Source organism: Acanthopagrus latus, chromosome 6 (genome assembly GCF_904848185.1).
Source record: "Acanthopagrus latus isolate v.2019 chromosome 6, fAcaLat1.1, whole genome shotgun sequence".
In the NCBI taxonomy this organism is placed as follows: domain Eukaryota; kingdom Metazoa; phylum Chordata; class Actinopteri; order Spariformes; family Sparidae; genus Acanthopagrus; species Acanthopagrus latus.
Genome location: NC_051044.1, coordinates 3,397,488 through 3,416,285, shown reverse-complemented (window position 1 = coordinate 3,416,285; position 18,798 = coordinate 3,397,488). Strand labels below are relative to the sequence as shown.

General features: G+C 42.2%; 1 protein-coding gene, 1 long non-coding RNA gene and 3 other non-coding genes across 7 annotated transcripts in view; 4 read left to right on the top strand and 1 right to left on the bottom strand.

Moving 5' to 3' along the window:
• LOC119021909 overlaps nt 1–18,798 on the bottom strand; it is a 70,320-nt gene that overhangs the window by 2,609 nt on the left and 48,913 nt on the right. Inside the window, exons 2-3 of one of the 3 annotated variants that reach the window (XR_005075798.1) lie at nt 11,834–11,982; nt 4,286–4,415 (exon numbers count right to left, since the gene is read on the bottom strand). This is a non-coding gene — a long non-coding RNA (uncharacterized LOC119021909). Of the gene's footprint in view, nt 1–4,285; nt 4,416–9,006; nt 11,599–11,833; nt 11,983–18,798 lie in introns of those variants that run through there. The other 2 variants (XR_005075796.1, XR_005075797.1) reach the window with 2 other exon arrangements.
• Nucleotides 1,145–9,865, top strand: ahcy (adenosylhomocysteinase). Its single transcript, XM_037102502.1, has 11 exons — nt 1,145–1,303; nt 4,166–4,356; nt 5,981–6,056; nt 6,509–6,661; nt 6,972–7,084; nt 7,284–7,491; nt 7,724–7,811; nt 7,918–8,035; nt 8,124–8,246; nt 8,363–8,434; nt 8,676–9,865. Exons 1-11 carry the CDS (start codon nt 1,276–1,278, stop codon nt 8,805–8,807), a joined length of 1,302 nt encoding a protein of 433 aa, XP_036958397.1. The 5' UTR covers nt 1,145–1,275; the 3' UTR covers nt 8,808–9,865.
• Nucleotides 5,415–5,550, top strand: LOC119021989. Its single transcript, XR_005075815.1, has one exon. It is a non-coding gene; the product is annotated as a small nucleolar RNA SNORA17 (small nucleolar RNA).
• LOC119021987 lies at nt 6,287–6,422 on the top strand. The gene has a single exon (XR_005075813.1). It is a non-coding gene; the product is annotated as a small nucleolar RNA SNORA17 (small nucleolar RNA).
• On the top strand, nt 6,764–6,899 carry LOC119021988. Its single transcript, XR_005075814.1, has one exon. It is a non-coding gene; the product is annotated as a small nucleolar RNA SNORA17 (small nucleolar RNA).

Here is an 18,798-nt window from a genome sequence, read left to right as displayed (position 1 = left end):
TATCATACCAGTGGAGAAACAGAAACCATGCTCGCAAATCACGTTCATTATCAAAGCCTACGTCTGATGTCCATATTTTGCTATTCTGATCACTTCAGAGGGTGAAATAAAACCAGACAGTGTAAAATAACACAAAATAAGCATCCAAAAATGGTCAAATTATCGTATAAAATGGTATTTTGTCCATTTTCAATCATGCAGAGGGCAAAATTAATAAAAAAAGAAACAATGAAAGCAATTAATTAACCAAACAATGACCATCAGCCCAGTGAACTTTAGTCTTTGGGGCCTTGTAGGTGCCTGGTTTTGTAATTCAGCCTTGTATTAGTAATAATAACACAAAAAATATATAAATAAACCTGATTTATATAGCTCCCTTAAAAACAGAGTGCTGTGACAATCAAACAAAAGTAAAACACAAGGAGGCCTCATCTAAGGTTCAGTTAAAACAAGAAGGCACAAGAGGAAAAAGATTATTTGAGTAATTACAAGTAAAAGGAATAAAAGATAAAACTGAAACTGCAATAATAGAAACAACAGAACAGAATCAATAACGGACGATAAGAGGACGGCATCACATCAAAGGGGATTAAGAGCAGATGAAAAGATTATGGGCAGTAAAAAGAATAAAGGGTAATAAATTAGATTAGAGACGACAAATTGAAGCAGCACAGGACGGCAAGAACAAAACAAGAACGTCACAAGAGAGGGATTAAAAACAGATAAATTAAGGTACAATATATCATGAGTGAGTCATTCTCCTCTCCTGCTATCCTGCAGTGCAACATCAGTGTTAGCACAAGAAGTAGCCCGGGAGCATGTGTGTGGAATAAAGTGCACTGTGAGTGTTTGTGTAACCTGAATGCACTTTTTTTTTTTTTTTTTTTTTAAATTTAACCTCTCGATTATAAACCAGGCCTGCACAGTAACTCTGTGACTGCCTGCTGGCTTGTTTGTCAGATGCTGCCAGACCAAACTTGTTCCAGCAGCCACGCCCCCACATCCCTTGCGCCTCAAGCTGTGACTGGATGACCCGCCCACATTCACCGCCACCCAATCAAATTACTCAAACGCGGGGCGGGAGCTGCCGCAGCCAATAGGAACCCGGGAGTAGATCCGGGTTTGTAACCGCCCCGTTGTGTAAACTGGGTTTGAATGTGGCTTCGACCATAAAAAGCGAGCCGTCATGTTTCTGTCCCTCCCTCTCTGCCTCTGTCCGTCGGCTAGGCTGCCGCTGCACTCAACCTCCCCGCAACAAAACACCCGAAGAGAACCATGTCTGAGAAACTTCCCTACAAAGTTGGTATGTGTCGTTATTTTAACCGCGCTTACAAGATTTCGTGATGTAGCTCGGCTAGTTTGCTAGCTAGCGCTGCCGTTAAGTTAGCGGTAACGTGCATGTTGAGTACCTGCTACTGTAGCAGCCGTGTTTAGCATAAAAGCTAATCACGCAACGACATAAGTGTTGCTAGCTTCCTGTTTTAGACGTATTTATTAATCATGTTAATCGTCTTTCTCCCGGACTTGTGTTATTGCTAACGTAAACTTGCTAGCTTGTGAGAAATCGTGTAGCCGTGTTATTGTTAGTTAGCAAGACGACTAGCATGTTAAGCTGATTGTTTTACGTGTGGTCAATAATGTAACTTTTCGACACTCGTAGTTCTCTTTTTTTATTGCTGAAGTCTGCGAATGAATCGACATGTAAGCGCCGTATTAGCGCCGAGCGTGGCTTTGCAGCGAGGAAGGAACGGCGTCCCGCAGCCTCTGGGTGTTGTAGTTTACACGCGGAGCCGGCGGCGTCACGTTCCGTAGCTCGGAATGTGTTTATAAACCACAATTCCCATGATGCCCCGCGCGTCGCCGCTAGCTTTTTTTTTTTTTTTTTTGGTGCATGAGTGACAGGAGCAGGCAGGAGCTGAGCTGCTTTGTATGCAACTTGCACAACGTAGTAATGCAGGCTACGCACGTGGTGCTCCCATCCAACAGCTTTGAGAGCTAAATACTTTAATTTTTTACAGTTTCTGTGAAGTTTATAAGGTTATACTCACTTTAGTAAATTCTCCTTTTTATTGCCTAAGTTGTATTTGTTTGGCTCCATGAATCAGTCCAACATATGAGGGAAAAGATGAATGAAGAAAGAACAACATGCTACATGCTAACCTCTCTGGATTGGCAAATTTAAAAAATGCACCCAGATGTTGAAACACACTTATGTTGGAAAAAAAAGAAGTCTTGGTGAATTTCTGAATAAAAATGACTCCAGTTGTAATATTTCGTAAGCAACTAGACCGCCACCTGCTGTGACTGCTGTGTGTGTGAAGCAGCTGGCTGCAAGCAGAACAAGTTAAACAATGTCCTGCTAACAGATAGCCGTGGGGCAAAGTCGACACCAGCCACTTACAAACGGGTGTCAAGAGTCAACTGAGTGACTGTGTCAGATATGTTTTTAATTAATGCAGTGTCACTCATTCATGACCGACAGTCAATCAGTGAGAACAGTTTGTTTGCGGACCAGTCTTGCATTTTACCCCGTGTAAATGTTCTACTATGTGGATGTTTTAGTAAGTGGGTGTGCAGCACATGGTAGAAAGACTATCATTACAATGTAATACTAGTAAATATTGTTTATTTTCTGCTGAATGAAGTGGTAATGACAAAACATAAACAATATATATTCTTAAATATCCCCCTGGATATTTTTTGGATATTGTAGACTAAAATATTAAGGAACTAATCAGCCTTTGACTAATATATAACTATATTCCATGTTTTGACTTTTTTAGGCCTGGCTTTGTGGACGACTGTATCTGTGGCCATAAAATACAACATTTGGAAGATAACTTTAAAGCAAACACTGTAATGTTTTTATAGGGGATTTCAGAAGGGATTTAAGCCCAAATACCTGCTAGTGTTGGTGCCCAGCTCATGTAGCTATAAGGCCCACACAATGAGTCACAAACCCAAAGAGTTTTCATTCATTGACTTCTAATTCAGTCACTACTTTGACCTGAGTGTGAACTTGCGTCCCTAATCCAGTCCCTGGCTGACCATTCAGCCCAGTGCCGGTTCAGTGCAGTTAACCCGGCTGAGGTGTGTTTGCACAGGCTGCAGCCTCTGTGGTGGTGCGAGAGGGTGGGCTGTACTTTGGGACCATGATGTTTACCAGCATCATGATAAAGCTTTCAGTATAGAACGGAGTGTTTCACTCCACAAGTGTAGAGCTGAATTGGTACCAGTGATCCTGGTGATAATCCATATCTGATTTCTCCAACTGTCTCTGCTGGAAGTTGATTGGCAACAGGACCACTGGGCTCAATGGGGGGGGGAAATGACTATGTAGTATTTTACTATTGTTGTGTAACATAATTAAAAAGCCAGCTCCTGTAATCCAGCTGTATGACAATATATGGATTTACGCTTGAGTACCATATGATGCAGATGGAGTGGGACACCTGTGCTCTTTTTGTAATCAGGTGACACGTGTGTCCATCTGGAGATTCATCAAACCAGACTCGGCCTGACGTTTAACCTGCTGTTGCAGTGAGACTCTTCACTGATCTCCACCTGACTGTGACTCAGGCTTTAATTGTCCCAATGATTTCATCATGCGGCGCTCAAATGTCACCATGGGATGTGATTTATTATTGCTGAGCTGAATCAGACTGTTTCCAGACCAATTTATTTTCTTGATTAAGTCGGTGACTCAGTTAAATATGTGGCCGTTGCTTGCTAAGCGCCTCTGTTTGACATCGTCATAGTTTTGTATGGAAAGTTTTAGCTTCATGTGATGAAATGCACACAAATGTACAAAACATTTTAAGAGTGGAAAAAACAAAGAAGTGAAATCAAAAACAAGCCGGTGTTGTGTTCTGTCCATGTGATATCCTGTAGCTGACCACTGACACTTCCATTTATTTAATAACTGAATCAGTCTCTTAATGTCTCAAACATGTTTAAACAGGTTTGATAGGAGGCTTAAGACTGACCTGCACATGTGCTGCAACAGATGCTGTGTGGAAATGAAAGGAGTGACTGTACAGACAGCTGTGGTCTTCTTATGAGAGAATTTAACATGCATCAGGAAAATAATGGCAGATGTACAGAAAATATGGAACACAGGCTGAAGAAACACTGTGAACATGTCGCCTCTCCTTTTCTCTCCTAGCTGACATCAGCCTGGCCGATTGGGGGCGCAAGGCCATCGAAATTGCAGAGAATGAGATGCCCGGTCTGATGAAGATGAGGGAGCTGTACGGTAAGAGCAAACCTCTGAAGGGCGCACGCATCGCCGGCTGCCTCCACATGACCCTGCAGACCGCCGTGCTCATCGAGACGCTCACCGCCCTCGGAGCTGAGGTGACATTTACCAGCTGTTCATGAATATTATGTCTGCACAGAGCTTCCAGAGATCATGTCTTTCAGGAAAAAAAAAACATTTTCCGCTCTGTTAACACCAAGGTGACGTGTTATGTTAATCAGGAGGCTTCTAGTTGTACATTTTCAAATCCAGTTAAATTTTTCTAGGAGACAAATCAGCCACTGGCATTTGTGTTTGACCCGGTCTTTATCATCTTTTGGCTTCTTGGTCCCATGAATGGTTTTGTACAGTAAGATAATACTATAAAACCTTTAGAAGAAAGCTTCGTACATTTATGGCACAGCAGTTAATCTGGTCAGAAGCTGCACTGCGTTATCACCAAAACCTAAGAGCTTACTATCTGTTTTAATATCAGGGGCTGCACAGTATTACTCCAGTCATCTTCTGCTTTGCTTCAGATGAGTTTATTGAACTATTTATCGTAATGAACTGTCCCTGCGAGTCTGGGATCTCGTCTCTCCCTCTGTTTGCCTCAAGGCCAGTGTGTTCTGTTATCTTGTTAGTTGTTATCTCTCTGACCAGGGCTGGTTTTACCCGGTGGGAACCTGCATCCTGAGAACCGACACAGAATAAATAACCTGCTCTCTCAGCCTGGGGGCTTCCTTCTCCCCCCACACTGATAATACTTCCACACGCTTTTGTAGTTTGTCTTTTTTTTTTTTTGTACATATTCTGAAAAGTTACATTTTAGAAGATCAATGTGTTGATGCAGATGGAGGAAACAGACTGAAATCCACTTTGTCATGCAGCTGGTCAGAAATCAGATTCCTGTGATGCTGCAGTACATAGATTTGGACACTAGATGGCAGCACAGCGACGGGTCATTCATGTCTGCTTTCGGAACTGATCTGAGACTCAGTTTTTTTAGGACTTTGATCATTTGTTTTGGCACCATTTTATATTGTTATATCTTGATTAATGCAGACAGTTAAATATGCCAAGCCACATTCAAACAAAGCCTTTAACAGGGTGTTTTACAATTAAAATATGGTGTCAAGATTGATTTTAGTCTCTTATTAATCAGATTTATGGATTTAATGCCCCTTGAGGCGTTGCAGCCCAACTGTGAGTGTTGCAGCTGTGTCATAAGGTGGCAGAGAGAGACCGGTGGTAGTCTGCACTGAGACTCTACGACACAACGAGGACTCGGAGTGATTCTCACCACCAACACTCGTTTAATACACAAAGTGAACTGTAGCCGTTAAGTTGCATAGGTGTGACTGTTGTTCCACTGGGTAATTGGACAAATGACCAGGTAGAGACTAGGCTATGATCTCAAAGTCCAACTAAAATACAAAAGTCAGTCAGGGTGTGTTATCAGTTATCTTGGATACAAAGAATAATGACCTTTTTAATATGCAGCCTGTTATGTTAAAGAAAAAAGTTAAACCAGAGACGTGTTCACAAGAAGAAACTCTTTAGTTTATTTATAGAGCGACTGGGTTACTTTAAGTGTTTATGTTCATACAATTAACAGTAATCAGTTGTTCAGGGTATCAGATGAGCTTTTGATTATGGCTTAAATTCACTGCTCTTAAAGTTTTACTAGTCTTAATCTATTTTGGAAATTAAATGACACTTTTATTCCCCTTCTCTCTTCAGGTTCAGTGGTCGAGCTGTAACATCTTCTCCACTCAGGATCACGCTGCTTCCGCCATCGCCAAGGCTGGTATCCCAGGTAACACATGCCATCTCTTTTTAGTCTTTTTAAATTTAATTTTAATAAGGTTAAGGTCACTTTCTGTCCCCTCTGTTTGTCTGGCAACATGCAAAACAGAAATTGTGGACTATAAATGCTGCATGTTTCTGTCCTAGTATGGGTGTTTGAGTTAAGATGTCTGTACTGTCACAGAGCTGGTTCAAAGGTTTTGGTATCAGGTGAGACGGTTGTTAAATGTTAAAGGATTTAATGCCCCTTGAGGCGTTGCAGCCCAACTGTGAGTGTTGCAGCTGTGTCATAAGGTGGCAGAGAGAGACCGGTGGTAGTCTGCACTGAGACTCTAAAACACATGGAGGACTCGGAGTGATTCTCACCACCAACACTTGAGATTCAATGCCAGTTGATGGAGGAATATTCTTAAATAAATCTGGAGATGTTTTTTTACTAATTTACTTGCGTTCTGTGTGCAGTGTACGCCTGGAAAGGTGAGACCGATGAGGAGTACGTGTGGTGCATCGAACAGACTCTGTTCTTCAAAGACGGCCAGCCCCTCAACATGATCCTGGACGACGGAGGAGACCTCACCAACATGGTTCACACCAAGTATCCCAAACTGCTCTCAGGTGCGTCTGTTAACACGGCATACACTGAAACTGTTGAAACTACATTTTCCTGACTCATCATTTAAAATTTGACGGACTATTTATATACACTGTTTATTATTTAATGCCCCTTGAGGCGTTGCAGCCCAACTGTGAGTGTTGCAGCTGTGTCATAAGGTGGCAGAGAGAGACCGGTGGTAGTCTGCACTGAGACTCTACAACACAACGAGGACTCGGAGTGATTCTCACCACCGACACTCTACATAAACTGGGACATTTTTGTATTTTCACCTAGGAAATTTTCATACTCACGAGACCTTGTGTTTTTCAGGTATCCGTGGAGTGTCAGAGGAGACGACTACCGGTGTCCACAACCTGTACAAGATGATGGCCAAGGGCGAGCTGAAGATGCCCGCCATCAACGTCAACGACTCTGTCACAAAGGTAAAAAGCCTCGACCTTTTCATCCTCTTCAGCCACATCCTGTAGTGTGAAGTGGATGAAGGTCGACAGGAGAACTACTCAAATATTTAAATCCCTCCCCAGGCCATCAGTTGAACCTTTTCTCATCTTTTTCGGTCTAAAAGCTTTGAGACATCCTGTTTCATAACATGCAATAATGTTTTCTGTCTTTCTCCTGCAGAGTAAGTTCGACAACTTGTACGGCTGCAGGGAGAGTTTGATCGACGGCATCAAGAGAGCCACCGATGTGATGATTGCTGGTAAAGTTGCCGTGGTTGCGGGCTACGGTGACGTGGGTAAAGGCTGCGTCCAGGCTCTGCGTGGGTTTGGCGCTCGCGTCATCGTCACAGAGATCGACCCCATCAACGCCCTGCAGGCCGCCATGGAGGGTAGGTGATGATGGCCAGCAGTATATTTATACTGCGATCATTAGTTGTGAATATTGTGAGACCAGAAAAAGAGTCAAGCAGGATTCCAGTCTTTCCCTGAGATCGAGCTTCAAAGACCATATAATAGGTGGTGGTTCTCTCAATGAAACACCAATCATTTTGAGGATTCATGGTAAAGGATTTTACCTCAGACTTTCAGCCCACAATTTTTTAAAGCCGCCTCCTTCTGCAGGTTACGAGGTTACCACCATGGACGAGGCCAGCAAGGAAGGAAACATCTTCGTCACCACCACCGGCTGTGAGGACATCATCTTGGGACGGTAAGTCTCGAAGTGAAACCGCTTGTGTGCCTGAATTACTGAATTCATAAATGTGTACGTTTGCACAATAACTAGTCGCACATTAATAATTGTCTGTTTCCTTCAGTCACTTTGAAAACATGAAGGACGACGCCATCGTCTGCAACATCGGACACTTTGACTGTGAGATCGACATGAGCTGGCTCACCAAAAACGCTGCTGAGAAGGTCAACATCAAGCCTCAGGTATGAACGTTTGGTACCTATTCTTTGTTTTCTCTTATTCTCTCCGTCTGTTCTGTCTCTGAACGGTCATCCTCCTTTTCCTCCTCAGGTTGATCGCTTCCTCTTGAAGAACGGTAATCACATCATCGTCCTGGCTGAGGGCAGGCTGGTCAACCTGGGCTGCGCCATGGGACATCCATCCTTCGTCATGAGCAACTCCTTCACCAATCAGGTGCTGTGAGCTGAGGACAAAAAGACTTTTTCAAATGAACGTTTCAATTTCCAGCGTTGACATATTAACATAAAACACTGGAGCTGCACGATCTCATCACCTGTTCTGTCCTGTAGGTTCTGGCTCAGATTGAGTTGTGGACAAACACCGCCAAATACCCCCTGGGAGTCCACTTCTTGCCCAAGAAGGTGAGAAATGACACTAACGTTTTTTTTCCTATGGTAAACTTAAACAACATTAGAACTGAGCTTTGACACGATTAGCTTGTGATCCAACAAAAAAACTGAGGGAATTATCTTCTGTGCAGATTTGTTGCATGATATATCTAAAATCAGTCACCAAGAATGAAGGCAGAATAGTGTAAGAATAAATGGATCAATAGCAGTTTGAACTAACAGGAACCACCTGTCCATGTCTTTGTTTCAATAGCTGGACGAGGAGGTGGCAGCCGCTCACCTGGACAAACTGGGCGTGAAGCTCACCAAGCTGACAGACAAGCAGGCCAAGTACCTGGGTCTACCCTCGGAGGGGCCCTTCAAACCAGACCACTATCGCTACTGAGCGCCCTGCTCTGCTGGGGAAGAGAAGGAGGAGGTGTTGGTGTTTTTGGGTGGGAGCACTTACAGTTTGGCCAGGTTGCACTATGAGTGCAGTTTTTGGCTCAGACGTCTAAATGTCAGCTTTTCAGGGATACAGCGACAGTAGAGTTTGTTTTATTCCCCACTTCAGTAGCCTCCACATCAAGTACTGAAGACATGTATTTTTTTTTTTTTCAAGTTACAGCCTGTGTTAATCAATGTGATTTGTTTGGATGCAACACTTTGTTCTGCTTTTACAAAGACGGATCAAACCGAATCTTCCAAACAAAAAGTGGCATCAAAAAACCTCAACACTGTATTACAACTGAAAACGTTGTAGTTTGTCTCGTCTCCATCTTCTTCTGCGCTGACACGCCAATATCTTCAGCTCTCGGCTTTCTCTCCTCTCTCTTCCTCGTCGATACTCTTCTGAAACACCATCAAGTGCTACTGTGGCTGTTAAAGAGAATTCCTCTTGTTGTTTGTGTCATTCCCTCCACTTATGGAATAAAATGAACCCTGATGCTTTTTGTATCTGAGCTCTTCTGTCCGTCATGTTGCGGCGCCAGGTGGCATCTTTCACGAATCGAGGCGAACGGTTTAGTGTACAGCAGCCTTATTCCAGTGTGTTAATGCCAATGAAAACCGGAGATGCTCATGAAGTGCTCGGTGTGTTGACAGAATGATCCGGGTTGATCGGTAGAGAGTAAAGACGCTTACTGCTGCCAAAGCAACCACCAAAGCACATCATGTTTCTGCCTGACGTCTGAAAATAGTCTTATTCTTTTCTGTTGCCTCATTTTATATCCTTTTTAATTGTGATTTATTTAATTGACTTGAAGGGCCAAATCTTGTGCGGCGGCCCCCCCCCTCGAGTTCCTTTTTAATTTTTCCACTGTAGCCAATCAGGATGAAGTTGAAGTGGTGGCCATGGTTCAAACGGTTACAGTCTGAAGTGTTGAGTTCAACTGCCTGTAAACGATGGGAGTGATGTTGAAACTGTCGAGTTTGACGATGAAAAATAAAAACATGTTGACTCTGGATTGTTTTCTCTTCCATGTTGTCATTTGGTAAATGAGTATCCTGAACATAGCTCAGTTTAGATAAAGACTTGTCACAGTGCACTTGCTGTAGCTGTGCACAAGTACCTGTTGTGTCTCAATTCAGGGTCTGCATCCTTCGGAGGAGCATTTCAAGGTCAGGCTGTCCCAGTCCAAAGGCTCCTCTAAAGGTGGCCTTGTCTTCCCTGTGTTTCCCGTCACTTTCGTGGGCTTGGGCAGTAAACACCGTGACGTAAGGGTAAAACATCTGGTGACGCAATTGCTCCAAAGCCTAGACCGTCCTATTTAACAACAGCTGACGAGGTTAACAAGGTCTCTCAGAAGGACTCGCCTTCGAAGACCACAAAGGCCGGGTCCTTCGAAGGATGCAAACCCTGAATTGAGACACAGCCACAGTTTCTCTGAAGGGATTTATTGGACGTCTCAGGTGTGTTCACCTTCAATCTGACCTCCTGTTGTCTGATTTTATGACTTACTGTCCTCACAACGAGCAGACAATTTGGTCAAGGATTGGGCAAACCGTTTCCGTCCAGGAGGAAGCAGACTGATGGTTGATTACGAGGCTCCATGGTTGAAAATGACTTTCGGGAAAAGGTGAGCTGTCTGAATCCTCCAGGTTAATAATAAGCCCTACGGACCGTAATCACCAAGTGATTTGTGCATTCTTCTTCTCATTTTAACTTATTTCTTTGTACCCTTTATTTAATCAACACTAAATAAATCCAGGTCTCAATCAAACCAGGTGCGCAATTACCTGACACACAGATCCAGACAGGTCTCACGCTCAGAATCATGGAAAAAGTCTGAGGTATTTGAGAGGCTAATGAGTTAAGTAGCCTTTAATTAATCATGGCTGTTTGAATCACAGCAACAGTACAAATATGTTTGTGCGTTTCAGGCATTAAGGCCTTCTCTCGGAAAGAATGAGATGTCTAAACTAACGAGCAACAGAGGGACGCCACAATCCACAACCAAAAGATCGTTTTAATTCTATTTGGTTTTTATGTTACTGAAGATCGTCTTTGGTGGGAAATTCAGAAAATAAAACAATTCAAATCATTAAAATAAACTGCAGCTCAACATACTGACATGAAATCCGTCCTTGAACAGAAGTACACAGAGGTTTTCTGTCTGAGGAGTTTGACGTTAGGATTTTGTGGAGACATGCGGGAAAATTCAGGTTCAGTTTTGACTATCAGCTCTGACCTCCAGAAAAATATGCGTCCTAGACGGTTTTAAAACTCTGTTTTATGTGTAAAAGAAATTCTATTAGTGTCTCTGACGTGAAGGACTGGTTTAGGTCTCGGAGGTGATGTTTTGAAAAGGAGGCTGCTGTCAGCACCTTCGTAGCTGAATTGTAACCAGTGCGTGCAACCAATTTCTAAGAAAAACACTAATCTTTATAAAGAGAAACAAAAGGAAGCTTCGATTTGACCCTAAAACTCAACAGGTTTGGGGTTCTCCAACAGCTTAATACTGCTAAGATCGTCTACTGTACAAGTCCTCCAGGCTTCGATCAGAGCTTCTATTTTATTATATAAATCAAGTTAGCTGACCGAAAACACAAACCAGATGTCAGTCAGCAGATCTGATACAGATGTAGAGCGCTCGGTCTGCAGATTGGATTAAAGCTCACGGGAGGGATAAAAACACCGTCCGGTGAAGGTGGCGCTCTGAGGCAAACAGAGGAAGCTGACACATCCAACCACTGACCTGTACGTACGGAGGATGTTTAGGGTCATAATTCAAATTAGAAGTCCAAATAAGAAAAAATAGACATAGACATAAATAGACATAAAGTAGTAAGAATTGGCCCCTTTGGTTTATGAATGAATCATTTCTTATAAGAGTATTTCTAACTAATTTAGTGGGAACAGTGGACATTTAGCACTCAACAGACCTGAGACCTGAGTCTGTTGTAGAGACATTAAAACATCTGTCCTCTCACCTGAAGGGGCTGGCAGGGAGTCCCTGGTCTTCATCTCGTTGGAGGGTCATTTATACCACCTGGTTCGTTACCGCTTCACGGCTGTTGTAATGGCTGTTTCTGGCGTCATCGGAGTCTTCGAGGCCACATGTGAATGATCGTTAACTCTCCTGGGAAGCGATGAAATAACGGTGTTATAACTGGGAATGTGATGTTGTAGGGTACAGTGTGTGATGAAAACAAGATAGCAAAAACAAAAAAAAAAACATTGAGAGCCTTTGGTGGCCATTGCCAGTGAATCACAGGCAAAACCGAGAGGAGGAAGAAGAAGAAAGTGCATATTTCTGGCACAGAAAACGAGTTGAACGTGTCTGAGATGGAGGCTGGAAAACGCTTGTTGTTAATTCTTACATTCACAGTGAAAGTCCATGAATCCATCAGCATTTCACCAGCAGAAAAGGGTGAAAAATGTGTTATTTCTGTGAAGGAACTGAGTGAACCTTGTTTTTGATACGGATCTTTTTTGTACGAGGAACTATGGTGACTTTTTTTTTCCTGTGAGGAACCGAGTGAAAAACATTTTTTTCATCAAGATTTTTTTTTTTTTTCCTGTGTGAGGACCTAAGTGATCAGTATATATACATCTGTTTAAGGACCTTATTTCTGTAGGAGGAACTGAGTGAAATATTTCATGTGAAAACTTTATTTTTCCTGTGTGGATCCAAGAGGAAATCTTCTTTTTCTCACTTGCCACATACAGCTTTATCTTTGTTATCGTGTGAGGAAATGAGTAAAATATTTTCCTTCATTTTTCTTCTGTGTCACACAGGAAAAAACATTTATTTTTTTTTTCTGTGTGTGGGGAAAAAACATTTTCATAAGGAATGTTTTTGTTATTTCTGTGTTAGGAACAAAGTTTTTCGTAGGACTTTTTTTTTAGTGTTGAACTGAGTAAAATGTGTTTTCCCTGTGTGAACCAAGAGAAAAAAATGTAAAAGCTTTTTTAAAAGGAAATTTTTAGATTTTTGAGTGAGGAACAGGGTTGGAATTTCATCATTACAGGGGCATCATGGCCACAATTCAACGGTTTTACCTTTCAGATTGATACCGTAACTTTTGTCTCTCTCTCACCGTCGGCAGTCATCAGATTTGTTTCACTGCACTCTGTTTACCAGCAGATGGCAGCGTTTGTTCTCTAACTAAGTGCCACTATGGTCATTACTATAACCCACCATGCCTGGAAAAAAACAAAACAAAACAAAAAAACAGCCTTCATTTAGAAATAAGCAGCGACGATCATATTAAATGAATTTGTTAAAGCCACTCCCTGTTTTTGTCCTGGGCGCGCAGCACTCATTTAAAGACTGTGTGGTTTCCTTAAACATGTTGCTACTTACTGTGCAGGTTATATCTGATCAGTTATACTGACTGAGGATGAAAAACATCTAAACTGGGTTTGGAAGCATTCAATGTTGGAAATGTCTGCAGGATGAGACTCTGCGTACACTGACGAGTTTCAATAAAACAAGCATGTGCAGGTTCAGAGTCCAGAAAACAGGCAAACGTCATAAAAGCTTCGGTGTGATGTTCGACTTTATACAATCCTGCTCTGCTCTGTGTAAAATGCTCCATTAAAGAGAAGCACAACAGTCTGCAGTACTTCCGACAGGACGGGGTGAGGGGTTAATACGTTCGCTTTAATTAGCAGTTTCACGTATCGGCCCAGAGCACAAGTCGCCACCACATCATCATCCGGCTATCAGCATCACCTTTTCCACAAAGACGTGCTGTGTCACCTTCAGCTGGGACTAATCACCATCAGGTTCGATCAGGTGTTATTTTTATTCCTCCTTGTTTAAAACAACATTCCTACATGTTGGTATTTCGGGTATTTATGTCTTTTTTTTTTTTTTTTATGGATCACCTTTTAAGGTAAAAACTAAAATGACTGCCTTGTGGCTGTGTCCATGTTTACGTCCATGTTTGAGCAGACTCATAACTTTAATAGACTAAAAAGGAATTTAATAAAATGTGGGTAATAAAAAGTTGTTTTTTTTTTTTTTGCAAAGTGGACGTGAACACTTTATGGACATTTTTATTCTCATATATAATGTTTAGTGAGGAACAAGCTTTCGCTGAGGGCCTGTTCACACGTACACACCTGTTTCTAAAACGAAGCTTGTTCTCTGCGTTTTGGCCTTGCGTACTGAAAACTGAGCTTCTGCAAAACTCCTTCCACGCTGAAGATTTTACGTCTTGGACGAGCAGAAACTCATTTTTGTAAACGTTGATGCAGACACATCAACACAGGTTTGATCAGCGTTGTTGGCTCAGCGTTTGTGTTACGATATTGGAGTATTTGAGTTTGGATCATGTCGGAATGGATGTTATGTTGTTGTATCTTTATATTTAGGAAGACATTAAATATGCAATGATGGAAATGAGAGACAAATTCTGTGAAGATTGTGTGAAGAGCAGTCCTGTTTCTGTGCCTCGTTTATTATATTTTCTGTAACTAAACATCTAACTGGAGAAAACAATCAGCTTCCTGTTTACAGAGTACATAAGCAGCCACGAGATATGTGTTTTCAGGTTCAGCTCATCTGGACTGAGATATTTATTTCCTCAGACCCTGTTTTAAAGAAACATCTGTCCAGGTGTGGACCAGGCCTTGGAGAAAACCGAGTGAAATTAGTGGAATGTTTTAACTGCAGGCGTTCGTCCATCAAAGTTAATTCTGATCCAACAGAAAGAAGCTTCAAGGTGGACACTGAGATTAGTGTCACTGCTTCAGTATCTGACCTGAGTGATATAATCCTGAGTTATATGGTGTTGAAATAATGGCCCAGACAAGAAACTCCCTCAAATCGAAGAAGAATTTTCCTCAAAGCATTCCTGAGGTGGGGCATTCATAAGAATGGGACGCGAAAACACAACGCCCTCCGTCCTCAGGAGACATAAAATCAACACAAAACAGAGTCACGACACGTCAGACTGCAGGTTTAAGAGGAGGATTTGGCGTCAGACACACGTTTTGGTCGCCACAAACATGTCAAGACTTCCCATCATGTCACTGTCTGTCTTTTGTCACCATAAACACGGTGGGGAAATGACCTGAGGTCTCATTAACATTTAACTCACCATGTGATGGTTGAAAATGTTGGAACACAAGCCTCGAGTTGTGGTCACTGGCTCGGCATCCTTCTCACCTATAATTCAGGCTTTTTGTTGGCTCACCAACAAAAATTAGTAGTTGAGACGCTGCAATCAGCTGTCAGTTCCAACACACACTTCTGGTGGGTAACAAGGGATGACCGAGAGGGATGACTTCATGACTTTGTGCATTGTTTTCTAGGAATATCCTGAATAGTACAACTTACAGAAGCCATGACTTCAAATACTGGATGACATCATTTTGTTTGAGGTTGAATATAATAAGCAGAAAGCTGGAGATGTGTTCAGGGCCATTCATCATCTTGACTTCACAGTGAAAGCCACCTCAGGCCTTCACTTGACGATCCCACTCAGAGCTAAAAATAAAGCCTTAAAAAGCTTTTTAACAAGACGGCGTCACATTAATCTGGCAAGCTGTGATGTCAAAAAGCATACTGAAGAAATGAAATCATACCGCAGATTTTATACAATGAATAAATTTAAAAAAAAAGCTTTGAAAAAGAAGCTACCAGGTGGTCCAGGCGTGTACAAGTGTGCCTCAAGGCCAACATGTCTCGGCTTGCACAGGATTGCCCTTTTACTTCTCTCTTTGTTCATTCTTTAATTTGTTGACCTTTTAAATGTTTATTACTCCATGTTTACAAAAGCTGCCGTGGGGCGTTCAAAAACACACACTTCCTCAGAAACCCCGCTGTGAAACAGTGACGTAACCTGCTCTGGAATCCAGGTTCCCAGAACCAACGACTGGGTGATCTGTTCGGCTTTACCTTTGATTTAATAAGAAAACAGCCCGTCTCCCCGGGGACAACATAACACAACAGAGGGAAGGAGTAAAACTGAGCGCCAGAACACATTAGGTCAGAGCGCGTTTGAGCTCACCTGCAACGATCAGTACTCTGGATACTGGAGCTGATCAAACAAGCATGAAATGAGAGAACATTATCACCAACTGTGCAGCTCGACGGAACTTTTTTATCACCCATTCTTGGCCTCAGCAAACTCAACAAACACTGACCTGCTGAACAAAAACCCACTCAGCACCAACAGCACTGTTTTAAAAGACATGCATACAGTTTTGAGAGCATGCAGGTGGAGGTGGAGTCTCCATCGGTGACGGCGCCCAGCTGAAACTGAAATTAGCCGTCTGACACCGACTGAAGTGACCGAGACAGGAGAGGCGTGCAGTAGAAGAGAAGTCAGTATATTCAGGTTTTACACTTACTTCCTGTTGAGTTTGAATTGAGTGTGTTTGACGAGTTAATGAGTCATTTAACTCGTCTAAGAAGAGAGAAGATTAAATTCAGACGGTGTGTGGTTGGTTTTTCACATACTTGATTAATTGAATCATTCCTTTATTCACAGTGGAGTCGTTACCTTCCTCCTAATGATGTTTTCAGTTGATTTTGAATTGTGAAGCACTTTGTGAAGTCTGTCTGATATTAGTTCTGTAGATTAATCAATGATCATCCTGATGTTTAACAATCACTTTAGTCTATAAACCGTCAAACACTGTTTGTCGAATAGCAACAGTAAAAGACCATAACACAAAAGTAGTGACATCGAGAAGACAAAATGATTTAACATGAATCAGTGTCATCATATATAGAAAACAAACAATGTACCATTAAAATATGCAAATACCATAATATTGTAGTTTGTACTGTGTTGATTACCGAGATGGACTATAGAATTTACACAATATATTGATTTTAAAATAGTTTACCGCAAACAACTTTATAGCTGTTATTTTATAAGCAAATTATCATTAAAAGTTTTACAATATGTCTGATTTCTTTAAATACTAATAAACTGTAAACAAAACACCACAACTGCTGGTAGTTTACGGTAAATTATACAGACTTTTTCTTTTCTTTTTTTCTTTTTACAGTGAAGAGTTGGTCCCCAGTCAGCTGTCTCTGGCCCTGAGTAGATAATCTGCTGGAATTATTTCTCAAAAATACACATTTATGAAAACTGTATCTTTCCTAAAAGTGGTTCGACCCTGGTTTGAAACTTTCAGAATGGCCGCTCGTACACAGTTTGATGCTCAGGTAAGAAAAAGAGGAAATTATAGCTGAACAACACAGGACTTTACGGCCAGGTATCTGAACAAAGATACTGAAGTGGATGCAGCTGTAACACAGACAGCCCCACCTGCAAAGATGGAGGGTATTAAACAAGAAAAGAGAACAAAGTATCCCTTTAGCCAGTTTAAACATCTGGCAAACAGTACCGCTAATAGCTAAATTAAACTTCCACTCATTAGCTGGTGAAAAGCCCGACACAGCATGTCAGCCTGCAGGCTAACCTTGTAGCAAGCCTGTAGATGGATTAAATACTGTGTGCAGGGCTGCACTGCTGGTAGCTCTGTGTAAAGATCAAAGCTAAGACCTCTGCGAGCGGGAAAGGTTTCCTGGAGAACAACAAATTGGAAGAGTAGAAGAAGACGGAGTTCGGCTGGAGGCGAATAAAAAACACAACTGGAGTTTCTGGTGAGTTCTGAGATCCATCAGAGGCCGAGCTGAACACAAACACAAGAACACACACTGCCACCTTCACGACCGGCACGTCTTTTGCCGGCTAACTTACCTCCAACATCTGCACAGTTCGTTCATTTACTGTACGCTGCAAGTTAACACAAACCAGGGGTGATGTCAGTCATGTATTCTTTATCAAGCGATGAGAAAAGGAGAACGAAACAGAAAGTCTAACGTGACCTTAATCTCTAAAATGTCTCAGCTAACCTGACAGCAAACAACAACCACACAACCATAAGTTACAATGAACACCAGAAAGACTACACGAGTACGCAAACAACCCTTTCTTTAAAAGACGCTTCCTCATGTTTATATCCACAGAGGACAAGAGTGGCCGCTTTTTAACACCGTCATCTTAACACATCCTCATACCTGAACGATGCAATATGTTAATCATCTGCATTTCCAGATACAGCAGACACTGTTTCCATAACAACCTGACCAATTCCTACCACGACATCTGAGGGAACAGAGCAAAAGAGTCTGAAAATGGATGAAACCATCGTATTAGCCAAGTCCATATTCATGTGACCCGCCCGGTCTGCTGTTTGTTGAATAAGAGACGGTGGAAACATTACATGGACAAACACAGAATGACTCGGTTTCAGCCAATTAACTGTACAAAACGGGGATAGAGCTTGAAAAGTGAAGCCAGTGCAGAGGTGATAGAAGCCCTGGTGATACAAAGAAGCGTCAGCTGTTTAAAGGTTTTCTGTAGAATACATTTCACACAGAAACATTTTGATTGGCAGTCTTGCTAGAGGTGGAGAGAGGAGAGCCTGCGGGAGCCGGAGGATGCTGGCATCTCAAACTGTGAGTTCAGAGGCTGGAACCAATCACCTCCACGGGACAATCCACAGACCAATACTATCAATCATTTACTCAGTCAAAAAGCCAAGCTCACCTGCAGCCAATCACTCACAAAGATTCACTCCCATGCACCGAGCAGATAGAGAACATACGCGAAAGTGTTCTGGCGACCTCGAGGTCAGAATACTTAATAAAAGATTTACCTGAGATGAAGTTGACACCGGCCCCCTTATGTCCTGTATAAATGTCTTTTTATGGCTCAGAGAGGAATCACAAACAGCCCAGCTGCCAGGAAGAAATACCGGCACTACGCGCCTGCGCTGACATTTCTGCGAAGCGTGTCATGTAAAGTTCACATGCTTGTAACCTGACTTTTATATTGGGAGATACCAAAACAGTGGCCGCAAACTGAGACTGCATTTTTGACTACTGCAAGTGTGAAACCCCTGGTTACTGTCGATGAGG